General features: G+C 29.7%; 1 protein-coding gene across 3 annotated transcripts in view; it reads right to left on the bottom strand.

The window, feature by feature from the left end:
• Window positions 1-12,552, bottom strand: part of LOC139485239 (glutamate receptor ionotropic, kainate 2-like) — an 80,280-nt gene that overhangs the window by 14,568 nt on the left and 53,160 nt on the right. Inside the window, exons 6-10 of one of the 3 annotated variants that reach the window (XM_071269526.1) lie at window positions 7,300-7,512; window positions 6,026-6,130; window positions 5,393-5,416; window positions 2,497-2,625; window positions 604-816 (exon numbers count right to left, since the gene is read on the bottom strand). In XM_071269526.1, the coding sequence (XP_071125627.1) occupies window positions 604-816; window positions 2,497-2,625; window positions 5,393-5,416; window positions 6,026-6,130; window positions 7,300-7,512 (684 nt within the window). Of the gene's footprint in view, window positions 1-603; window positions 817-2,496; window positions 2,641-5,392; window positions 5,417-6,025; window positions 6,131-7,299; window positions 7,513-12,552 lie in introns of all 3 variants that reach the window. The other 2 variants (XM_071269527.1, XM_071269528.1) reach the window with 2 other exon arrangements.

Genomic DNA, 12,552 nt, shown 5'->3' with positions numbered 1-12,552 from the left:
ATATCTTGCTTCTCCATTTTGTTCTCTTAACATGTCAACATGACTGTCGCCATTTAAACCCATCACAAATGCATGCCATTAATGATATCTTTGTTTTAAAACTATTATTAAATTACTGGATTCAATAGTAACTTTTATTTTCTCATGTTTAATTTATAATTCTTCTGATGTTTGGTGATTGCATGCTTAGCGTATTGGCAATATACTTATTTATTGTTTATGACCGTTTTGTATTTTGTAGTTGTCTTCTTTTGCTTTAATGGGTTGCTAAATAAGTTGATGATTATCCTTCTTTTTTTTATATTCTTTTATAAGCATAAAAGAAATTAAAAAAAATATCTTTTTCGTAGTTATTGTCATAGTGAGATCCGTTTTGCTCAGTCTTTAGTTTTCTATTTTGTGTACTGTGTAGTGTTGTTTGTCTGTTTATATGTAAAGGAGAGAACGTAGGATCGCAAATGAGACAACTCATCAAAAAAGACCAAAGGACACATAAATTAACAGCTAAAGGTCTATATGTCTGTTTGGTTTTTTCTAGTCATTTTGGTGTTATTTCAAAATAGAAAAATGAAAAAACTATGTTACAAACATATTAAAAATTACCTTTTGAATTAATTCATTGACCATTCCAGTCCATCCATATGATTTTTTGCTGCCGAATTTTCCGTCTGGAACTAATGAAATGTTGTATTTGAAATTTAATAATTTTGAAATTTCATCCAGTATGCTTACGATAAATCCTTCCAACTGGTCATTGAAATTACCAGTAAAATTCTTATCTTCTGTTTTGTTTTTCCATTGAACAAATGGTGGTTCCTGCAACAAAACAATGTATGATTCTTATATTTTTATAATCATAACGCAACACACATTTATTTTCCATATTCTGGATATTTTCGGAGACCTGTATTTTCGGTGGTTGTTTTGGGGATTAGGTTAGGGCCTTTGCTTCATATTTTGTGTTCTGCTAATACATTGTTTCTAATGTTCGGCCAAATAAGCTCTCTATGTGTTAGACCACTTTAGACCACAGAGATTTCTTAATATCTTTGTATAAGGGGATACTTTTATTGATTATTGCTTAATTTTATATCTTCGCCATCAAAGTATAGGGAAAGTTAAATTTCGTTTTATAACTTTAGTTAAACTTGTCTTTACACAATGTAAAAATACATTGAGGAACAAACAATACTCGTTCTAACTTTTTATACATACGATGGGTGACAATAATGAGCACGACCTGCTTACCCTTCTAGATTAACTGAATTTAGCGTCAGTTTTTGTTAGCTTCGTTTTGCTTAATCTGTAGTATTGACTATTTTCTTGGTTTCTTTCATTTATTTTTTGACACATTTCGTAGTATTCAAAAACAAGTTCAGTTTCTGTATTATGTAAGATGTTATTGAAATTGGTTTAACACTCAGTCTACAGCCCAAATTCTACTGTCTCCCTGCAACATAATGTCTGCAATTCGTCATCAGCTTGATATACAATCTTAATATATTGATTTGCAGTTTTAATGATAAGTTAATTTAATGTAAATGTGCTATTGTATACAATAATCTTATATACCAGGATTATAATTTAGTAATAAAGACGTGATTTTCGTCTACAAAAAACTTGGTGTGCGAATCAAACAAGTTGGACAACCAAATTAATTGCGAAGGTACAATAATTGAAAACATAATAAAGAAAAAATATACATCATTTGGATAAGACCTTTCCTTTCTTTGTGTAAAAAAACTAAATGTTTGGAAGAATTTTAGAATATAATGAAGGTTCATCATAACTTACGAATGTAAAGTTTTAATTAAGGCATAGCAGGAACTTGTAATATGATTTTTGGATTTTGATAATTCCACAGGTGGAGCCCACATGAACTAAGTTTTAAAAAATATGTTCCCCTTTGCATTAGTATAAGTAATTTGTTTTGATTGTCATGGAAAATAGAGGGACAATGGATACCTGCGAATCAATAAGAAGTTAACTCTCTGTTTTTTAATGGTAAATATCTGGTTCTGGTAAACAAGCACACCTTCATTTTATCTGTTTTGTTTGTTCCATTATTCATATCCTTTAAATTTATTATAGTCTTTAAAAAGATATTTATATTGAAAGAGAGTAGCAAACTGTGTAAATTAGTTTACATATGCTCTTCATATGTTATTAAATTCTCTGATATTTGATAAAACATTTTACAAGATGCATGTATATTTAGTTTCAGGTTTTTAATACTCTTCAAAATCCTTACTTGATTTCGGTCTTTTAACATCTTTGAATCCAGACTCCATGTCAGGAATATGGCAGTTGTTATCCATTCTTTGATGTGTTTAAACTTTGAATTTTGTCATTTAATTAGGGACTTTCAGTTTTGAATTTTCCACAACGTTCGGTATTTTTGTGATTTTACTTTGGTGAATGACACAAGCGTCTAGCGTACACATATTTTGTATATTTGTTGAGTTTTTGTTTGGTAAATCAAGCTAAATAACTTACAATTTTTGTAGTGACTATCATTGTTTTCCCTCCATAGACGTCATTACTCATTTTCATCATAGTCTGATATGACTTGGACGGTAATAGTCTCTCTTTCATAGAACTTTTCCCACTACGCCACGTTCCTGACTGAAATAGAGCACTCTGTAAGACGAAGGAACAGAAAGAAAAAATCAATGCATGTTCAAAAATATTTTACTTGACGTACATGAAAATAATTAACATAAATTAATATATTTATTCAGTAATATCTAAAAAGAGTATCTGCCTTATCTTATGACTCCAAAACATTATTTGCAAGCATTAATGATCTATTTTTGAACTCATCATTATTTTAATATTGATTTGTGAGTTGTCCATTAATAGTTACTATGCTAAGCTATCAATAATTATCGACGCCTCAATTTTAAAGTTAAGCAATCTAAAATCAACACCATGAATGTAAACCTATAACCATAAGCTAAAAACCCAAAATTATTCTATGCTTTAAAATATGAAACCATTTAGTGAAACTGATTTGCTTGAGAGTTTCGGAGGAGAACATACGTTTTTAAGCTAACTATGTATTCATCTTTCAAAAAATAACTATTACTTTTATTAACAATCAGAGTTGAAATAAAAAAAAGATTATGTTTATTTGTGAACTATATTTGTTTTGTAATATCAACTTTTGCACAAATACAATTTATTGCAAGGATACGAACAAATGACATTGATTCTTTGTACTGCATTAAAACACTTTACATATAAGTTACCAAGAAAGTGTATGCATACACTTTTAAATGTGACCTTGGCATATATTTTGTCATAAATTCAGAAATAAAAGGTTAAACAACTTAAACTAAGTTATGTTTGTTTGCATGAAAGATCGGAACTCAAAAGGTTAACAAGTCAAATGTGTATGCAACGTTAGTAATGATAATTACACTCAATTTATTTTCTACTCTAGAAATTCTTCATACGAGTACTGGTAAACATCGGTTGTGTGCATGACCATGCGGTAGTCTTAAATCCAGTAGTTAGTAAAATGTGTTGGACAGAGAAAGAGAGATAGAAATATAAATACAAATATCATGCATAGATGAAATAAAAAATGTCATCGAAAGGTGAACGGAAGAACGCTTCACGTTAGGGAATTTCGTTTTGAAATTTTCAGGCGCTTGTAGTGCTATATTTTCTGTTTATGGAAAGGAAAAAAAGTTCAATACGACTAAAACAAATAGCAAAGGCAATTTTGATTTGTTATAGCGAGTTCCGATTTAAAATGTTCGTGATGAATAATTTAACTTATATACACCATTTTGAAATTCATTATAAATCTTTGAACAACATAAGCTTATTTATATACATTAACATTAAACGAAAAAGAGCCACACATGTCTTCAGAAAATTTATCGATTCAACGATAGGTTTTACAAAAGAGGATTGCTTATACATTTGGCACATATGCCAAGGTCTATAAATCATTAGGTATAGCTAGAAAAGTTTTATCACGGAGTCACAAATATGTACCACCAACATACTAATGGGCAAAACGAAACACAAATTTTATCTAAGAAAAAATAAACACCAAATTCTATAACAGACGAAAAAAACTGTTAATTAGATAAAACATCAAATAGAAACATCAAATTTTATAAAGGCCGGAAAATCCTCATATTCATTTAAAAGGGGGACGAAAGATACCAAAGTGACAGACAAACTCATAAATCTAAAACAAACTGACAACGCCATGGCCAAAAATAAAAAAAAACAAACAAACAACAACACACATGACACAAAATAGAAAACTAAAGAATAAACAACACGAACTCCACCGAAAAACTAGGGGTTATCCCAGGTGCTCCGGAAAGGTAAGCAGATCCTGCTTAATGTATAAGACGGAAAACCCCAGCACACTAAACAAAAAGATACACCAAATTGATAAAAGGCAAAAAGAAACACCAAATTCAATAAAATAGCAAAAAATGACACTAAATTTCATAGACAAAAAGAAACGTGAAATTGTATTAATGACAAAAGAATAATCAAATTCACTAACACAGCAAAAAGAAACACATAATTTTATAAAGGACGAAAATAAACACCAAGTTCAATAAAAGACGAAAAGCAACGCCAAGTTCAATAAAAGATGAGAAGCAACACCAAGTTCAATAAAATACAAAAAGAAACACAAAGTTAAAAAAAAAAGAAAGAAACAGATCCAAGCACATCTAGCCCCTGATAAGATTCCTGATCTGAGACGGATATATTTATAAATGATAAGGTCAATATAAAAAGATTCCCATTCAGCGAAACCGATTTGATTTCACTGTACTCAATCTTATCCAATGTTCCTGTTAAATTGCAATGCGGTATTTTAAGAACTCTTTCTAGTGTTTTATTTCCCAACCAAACAGATCTTAGATATAAAGAAAGATAAATTAAAATGAAAATTTCAATATTAAATAAATTTTTTCAAAATCTGCATGCAAAAATGGCAAATAGCATCACTTGTATTAGATGTCATGTACAGAAAATGTTGTTTATGTATCAAAATAGTTTGAAAATATAACATCATTTTCTAAAATATGTAAGTGCTTTTACTAGAAGAACTATCGTGGCATAGTCTCATAAAACGATTGAGAAAAGTTTGAAAAAAATATCATCACATGTGAAAGGTGGTAATCGTGAAAGCGGTTGACTTATGATTTTTCTAATAGACTTATATGATAGCATTACTCAAATTCAAAGTACACAAATATACTATCAGAGAAACCATTAATTAATCATTATTTCGAATACCCTCTCCCACGTAGTGATTTTAAAGTGCGCTATTAGTATAATATAGGAGGTATATATATGTATATAATTGAGTGCAGAGTGAAATGTTACAGTTCTGGCTCACAGGACATACTTGCTTCCCAATAAACTTTAGAATCTAGAAGAAGTTGAGATCGAATTAGATAAAAGACATTTTACAATTTCATATTTGAAAGATTCTGTTGAATCATTTAGCAAATTGAGTACATGATTTCGATATTGGATGAGTTTGGTACACTGTAAAAGCAGGGGTTACTTCTTTGTGAATACATGTGAAGTTCATAAATAATTAAACATACAAATAATAAATATGATATAACAATTTCGTAGACAAGCATAAACGTTAAATTTTACCACGATATAATTTTAGGTCAGTGTGATAGAGAACATCAGGAGAAAATTAGTACCGAGATAGCAGTTTTTTTTATATGTTTAATACTTAGACAGTGTCGTATCGGCATGTAGTGATATATCACGTGCATATAATTTTTGGTATATATTATAATATTTGACTTTATCATAATGTACATTAAATTATTATATATTTAAAAATGTAATGTGTATATGTTTTAAAATGTAATGTGTATATGTTTGAAAATATAATGTGTATATGTTTGAAAATGTAATGAGAATATGTTGAATTTCTAAATCTAATAATGGATAAAACACAATTGACAATGCAAACTGTGTAGTCTCGTAAAATTAAAGAAATAAATGTTTTACGTACCGTTCCATTTTGTACTGTTGAAAGTGTGTTCATTTGAAAGAAAGTCTCTCTTCTTAGACCAACCTTGGTATATTCTAAAAGTCCAGTGCATCCGTCTATTTTGATCTAAAATCATTTGTTTCATTTAATAAACGTTTTAATCTTTAAATTGTTTAGTACTTATGGAGAAAATATATTAATATTAATTTGAAGCCTCTTTCATTATTTGGTATTATATATACCAACTAAATATGGAAACTTAATATACACTCATCAAAGATACTAGGCATATACTTTCAAACGCCATACGCGCGTTTCGTCTACAAAATAATCAACAGTGACGCTCATTTCAAAACAGTATGATGACCAAAATCAACTACGAAACTTAATAGTATTTAAAAGGTAAATTTTGGATAGTTGGGTCAAATCTGCAGACAATGACACTATACACATATTTGATCTCGCTTTACCGAATGGTTGTTGAGCTGTGTTAATCTTTGCAAGAAATTTTCTCTTCTTGTTAACTAGCCAGAAGACTTGATTATTGTGTGTGTAGCTTGTCACCATTGGGTCAAATATCATAATGTCGGTGTCAAATAGTAAGTTTGGATTTAAGGTATTGATCGGAAAACTAGCAGATGTACATGTAGTATATAAAAGGGCATAGGATAATAAAATGCATAGAAGTAAATAAGAAAACAAAAGCAAATTTCTCGTTTCTCGTTTTATATAGATTAGACAGTTGGTTTTCCCGTTTAAATGGTTTTACATTAGTAATTTTTGGGGCCCTTTATAGCTTGCTGTTCGGTGTAAGCCAAGGCTCCGTGTTGAAGGCCGTACCTTGACCTATATTGGTTTACTTTTATAGATTGTTATTTGGATGGAGAGTTGTCTCATTGGCACTCATACCACATCTTGATTTCCTATATCTATTAAAATATTTGATTAATTCAATATTCATGTTTCTTAAATGTTTGTGACTTCAAATTATTCCAAGTTACATGAACGATGTTCAAAACGAATAATGAACATATTAGCGGTTAATCGTTGTCTTTTAAGAAGTACCGTTCGACTTAGAGGATAAGGTTATGTGCTGAACGTCAAACACTCTAATCAGATCAGGGCTCATGTGCATTAAACTACATAAGTTCAGATTTGTTCCGAAATGATGGATTTTCTATATGTTCCGATTAATAAGTACTACGATTGGATATTCTAACTGGTTTTATGCAGATTAGTTCAGACTTTTATAAATTTTATACACCGATTTGAGTTTTACATTTTGATGGACTTACCTTTCGTAAATTTTTTCTCATTTGTACTCGAGATGAGTTTTTATTGAGGTCTATTAACTTATTGAGTACGTTCATTGCATCGTAGAAAACAGCGTTAGTAAGATTGTTGGATTGTAAGGCACATGATTGAGAATTTCTCTCCATAACAATGAGCAATGATGTAAGATTGGCACGGGAGTCTTCATACTGCTCTAAGGCAACTCTATCCGCATCCTGTAAGAAAACAAACATAGTTTACGTTAAAAAGTAAAATCACACAAATACTGAACTCAGAGGAAAATCAAATCGGAAAGTCTCTAATCACATGGCAAAATCAAATGACAAAACACATCAAAAACCAATGGACAAGAACTGTCATATTCCTGACTAAGTACAGGCATTTTTAAATGTAGAAAATGGTAGATTAAACTTGGTTTTATAGCGCTAAACCTTTCACTTTGTTGACAGTCTCATCAAATTCCGTTATATTTACAATGATGCGTGAACTAAACAGACACAATAAATAAAATAGTCAAAATATGGGTACAGCAGTCATCATCGTGTAATAATTTATAAGGAACAATTTAACAGAACACAAAAACATCTATGATCGACAAACACATTCATTGATTCATATGATGTGTACCAAAGTTAAAATCTATCTCAATTAGGATCTCTAAGATTACAATCAATTGAACGGAAATTACAAATTATATATATTCATTTTTATGAAGAACCGAACAAAGTATGCAACGTTAATTACACAATTTATATGAAACTGAAATCCACCAAAACAACTTTTATTTGAGTCAATGTAGCACTTACTATGGTGCTTAGATTTTTTTTTTCTATAACATCTGTTAAGTAATGTTTTCCTTTAAAAGATTTAAACTATTTATACAGTATATCAAGGAAAATCCTGAAAACACATATGGGAGAGGGCCATAAATGCGAGTAATAGTAATGTATAGGATAGGATTAGGAATTTATAATACGAGTAAATACTGTCTTTAGATTGCATTTCTGTAAATATAGACAATGCAATTTCCCATAGGAACTCCATTTGCGACTAAAACTCTGCCACTTCACTTTATATCTATGTTATGAATATTATATATCTCCCCTAAAGAGCCGTAGCTTGTGACACAGCTGTATTTACAAAGTGCAACCTATAAGTTTAAAGCCTAAAATATAAAAGTTTGCTGAGAAGGAGCTTTTTTTAATAATTGTAGCTAATTTTACCATTTGGTTTGTTTAATGTTAAGAAAAATAATAATTAAAATATACTCTAATTGTTAAATGTATAACTGACTTATACTGAAATAATTTTGAACTTGTCAAAAAACAACTTTAATACTGTTGAATACGCAAAACTACCACGTTGAACCTTTTTCAAAACAACGTTTTATTACAAATTTGATGATTTTCATTTCAAATGGAATACTACATTGTACCTAAGGAATTTTCTACTGATCGATTACCTGTCAGTAACAGACTAAATAGCAATTCCACAAATGAAATTACGAAACAAAAAGAAATACATCAACGAAAATGTAGTCTGAAATGTCTACAATTGAAGACTGTTATTTATGGGTTCAAATTAACATGCTTTTCTTGTTTCTTTACCATTGAAGTTTTCAATTGTAAGAACATGTCAAACAAAATTGTTTCAAATTAAATTGAATGTTAAATGAAAATAATTTCACTGAATTTAAAACAGCAAGGAAATTAACACACTTTTCAATTTATTTCCCAGTTAAGAAGTTGATTTAGCTGTAAGATCGCTCGCTATTTTTTGTTGACTGTTTAAAGAATAGTTTGAGAATATGAGTTAAACAAGTCTTTCTATCAATGGATGTTTTTTTTCTACATTATGACTGCATAGTTCACTTTTTAAGAAATAGTTTGAGAACATGAGTTAAACAAGTCTTTCTATCAATGGATGGTTTCACCTACATTATGACCGCATAGTTCACTGTTTAAGAAATAGTTTGAGAATATGAGTTAAACAAGTCTTTCTATCAATGGATGGTTTTCCCCTACATTATGACCGCATAGTTCACTTTTTAAGAAATAGTTTGAGAATATGAGTTAAACAAGTCTTTCTATCAATGAACGGTTTCCCCTATATTCTGACTGCATAGTTCACTGTTTAAGAAATAGTTTGAGAACATGAGTTAACAAGTTTTTCTATCAATGGATGATTTTCCCCTACATTATGACTGCATAGTTCACTGTTTAAGGAATAGTTTGAGAACATGAGTTAAACGAGTCTTTCTATCAATGGATGTTTTTTACCTACATTATGACTGCATAGTTCACTGTTTAAGGAATAGTTTGAGAATATGAGTTAAACAAGTCTTTCTATCAATGGATGGGTTTCCCCTATATTCTGACCGCATAGTTCACTGTTTAAGAAATAGTTTGAGAATATGAGTTAAACAAGTCTTTTTATCAATGGATGGGTTTCCCCTACATTATGACCGCATAGTTCACTGTTTAAGAAATAGTTTGAGAATATGAGTTAAACAAGTCTTTCTATCAATGGATGGTTTTCCCCTACATTATGACCGCATAGTTCACTGTTTAAAAAATAATTTGAGAACATGAGTTAAAAAAGTCTTAGCTTTATATCTAGGGGTTATTTCCCCTTCATACATTTTGAATGCATAATTCAACTTACCCCACTAAACAAGCAAAAAGGATATATTGAAAATACTATCAGTTAATATTAATTCTGATATTTCAAAGTCATAATTTTTTTTGGATAGTAGAAAGCTAACTCAATTTTTCATAATTCTAATATAAATGAAATTTTGAGACAGAAAAGATGAAATCGTGTTTCCATACACATTTCCAATTTAAATTTAAGCCCTCATCTTCCCTCTTTCATTTTCATACGAGGGAATGTTTTTTTTTCAAGTGTCTACAAATTACGGTTGTTAAGATATGTATTCAGTGGAACTAACAGTGGTACGTTTATCGTCCCAATATTTACGAAGTATTCGTATATGGATAGTCTTTCAGACTTTCAATACAAATGGAAAAACGTTATTTGTAGATCAAGAAGAGACATGACTACGAAAATTCCAAAAGTTCATTGATATATTCATATTAACGCTTAAAAAGAACACATATTTCATTGAACATAAATGTTGATTTACTTGGTATGCAAGATTTCTATTGCTGAGCAATGTTGTAAAAAGTAAAATCACAAAAATACTAAACTCCGAGGAAAATTCAGAAAGGAAAGTCCATAATCAAATGGCAAAATTAAAAGCTCAAAACCATCATACGAACAGATTTGTTTATTTGTTTTAATTTTTAAGCTTGAACTTGATTAACAATTGAATCTTTGCGGATAAAATCTGGTTAGTTATTGAACATATATCAACGCCTTGACAATATCAGTATGCACACATAACATAAAGCCCACGCATGTATTACCTTGACAATAAAAAAAAAAGAAATCAATCGAAGTCTGTACAAACAAACGTCTTTCAAACATTTACCAAAAATTCAGTTTACATTTTGTCGGAGAAATTGCCAAAAGCGGTTTCCTCCGATCGATTAACTGTCACTCTCAGGCTTTAAAGCAATAGAAAATTAAATAACGAAATACAAAAAGAACGACCAAGAAAAATGTGTTATCTATAATAACATTTTACTGAGTAATTGTAAAATTTCACTTAATTTTGATTTAATCGCAAACGTTGAAAAATTAATTTAATTATTTTTCTGCTTGATTGTGTTCCTACCACATTAATGCAGTTAAAACAATGTATAAGGAAAAGTGATCGGTAAAATATGCAAATGTACTTAAAACGAGCAAACACTTCATTCATCAATCTACTGCTACCAATGATTAAGATAAACAACATCCCGTTTTTCGTGTAAATTACTCGGGTACTTTTCTATGTAAAATTATGAAAATAAATATTTCAAATTTTATAACTATGATAAAAAATCTACAAAATCCAATACAATACACCAATTAAGCGATTATTGTTCAATATGTTTAATCTCTATATATAATGCGTATGATGTTATAGTTAAATAACACCTGCGTTCAGTAATGCACTTAAAATTAATTTTTTAAAACACTTTTGGTTATATATACAATATATATTATTTCAAAACAAAAACATTTTCTTTTGTGAAATTTTATATTGCTCTTTGCAGATTCGTTTGTTCTTTTACCAAACAATGGTGAGTTCGGCAACATTAGATCTTTTTTTATCTAGCCACGTTTTATGCGCATATCATAGTTCAAGCGCCTTGTTCATTACAGTTATTATGCTGTTCAATTTGTTGGAAGATCATTTATCTAATTCACGCATTGCTTCTACCGAATGTGGACGGCAATTTAGCTTTTTCTTTTGCTTCACAAAAAGATTTTCTTAAGTCCAATACTTCATCTGGCCCACTGTTAAATGTACATTAAAGTGTAGATATATGAAAATTATATTGTTTGTGGTACTGTTAAAATCGCGTTTGGACGCAAAATGAACATATATTTATTCACATAATAAATAATTTCAGATGGTTTGTATGACCACGACGGCATAGAAATTGGTTCAAAAGCACACACAAAAAAAGATAAATGGTTTATACGGTGGTTTGAACATTTGATTCCTAGCTTTCAAAGCTCAAAACTTAATTGAACATACACGATAATGTAAGATAGTTTGTATGGTTGCATACGAAACGTAGCGTCAAACATAACAGGTTCAAAATTTAATTGCCGAAATATTTACCAAAGGCAATTCATTATTATCTAGACCTATTTTACAAATGTTTAATTGATTGATCCCTTCAAGCTTATATTTTTAAGTTGATAATTATCCTGTAAAGTGAGAAAATGTTCAAATAGGCTTTAAAACGCAAAGTTGTTTTTCAATTTCATTTTGGTTTTAATTTTGCCAATTTGATTGAACTGTGACTTTGAACTCTTTTTTGATATATTTATATTTATATATATATTATATATTAATATGCACAGATCTAAAAGCTCTGGATGATGGATAGAGTTGTTTTACCTTATTATTTTATATCTAACGCTGACGGATGTTCTAGTTCAGATATAATAACATTATACTGGAAAGACATGCTTATTCCAGATCACTATAAACACGCAAAGTATCATCTAGAGGGAATCTGGAAGGCTGCTATTTATAGGATAGTAAATATGAATCACCATCATTTTATGTCTTTTATTGATTAAGTGTAAATAATAATCAAAGTTTAATAGAAAACGAGGTAAATTCGAAACAA

This window comes from Mytilus edulis, chromosome 8 (assembly GCF_963676685.1).
Source record: "Mytilus edulis chromosome 8, xbMytEdul2.2, whole genome shotgun sequence".
NCBI classification, from domain to species: Eukaryota; Metazoa; Mollusca; class Bivalvia; order Mytilida; family Mytilidae; genus Mytilus; species Mytilus edulis.
This window is presented reverse-complemented; position numbering and strand designations above follow the sequence as displayed.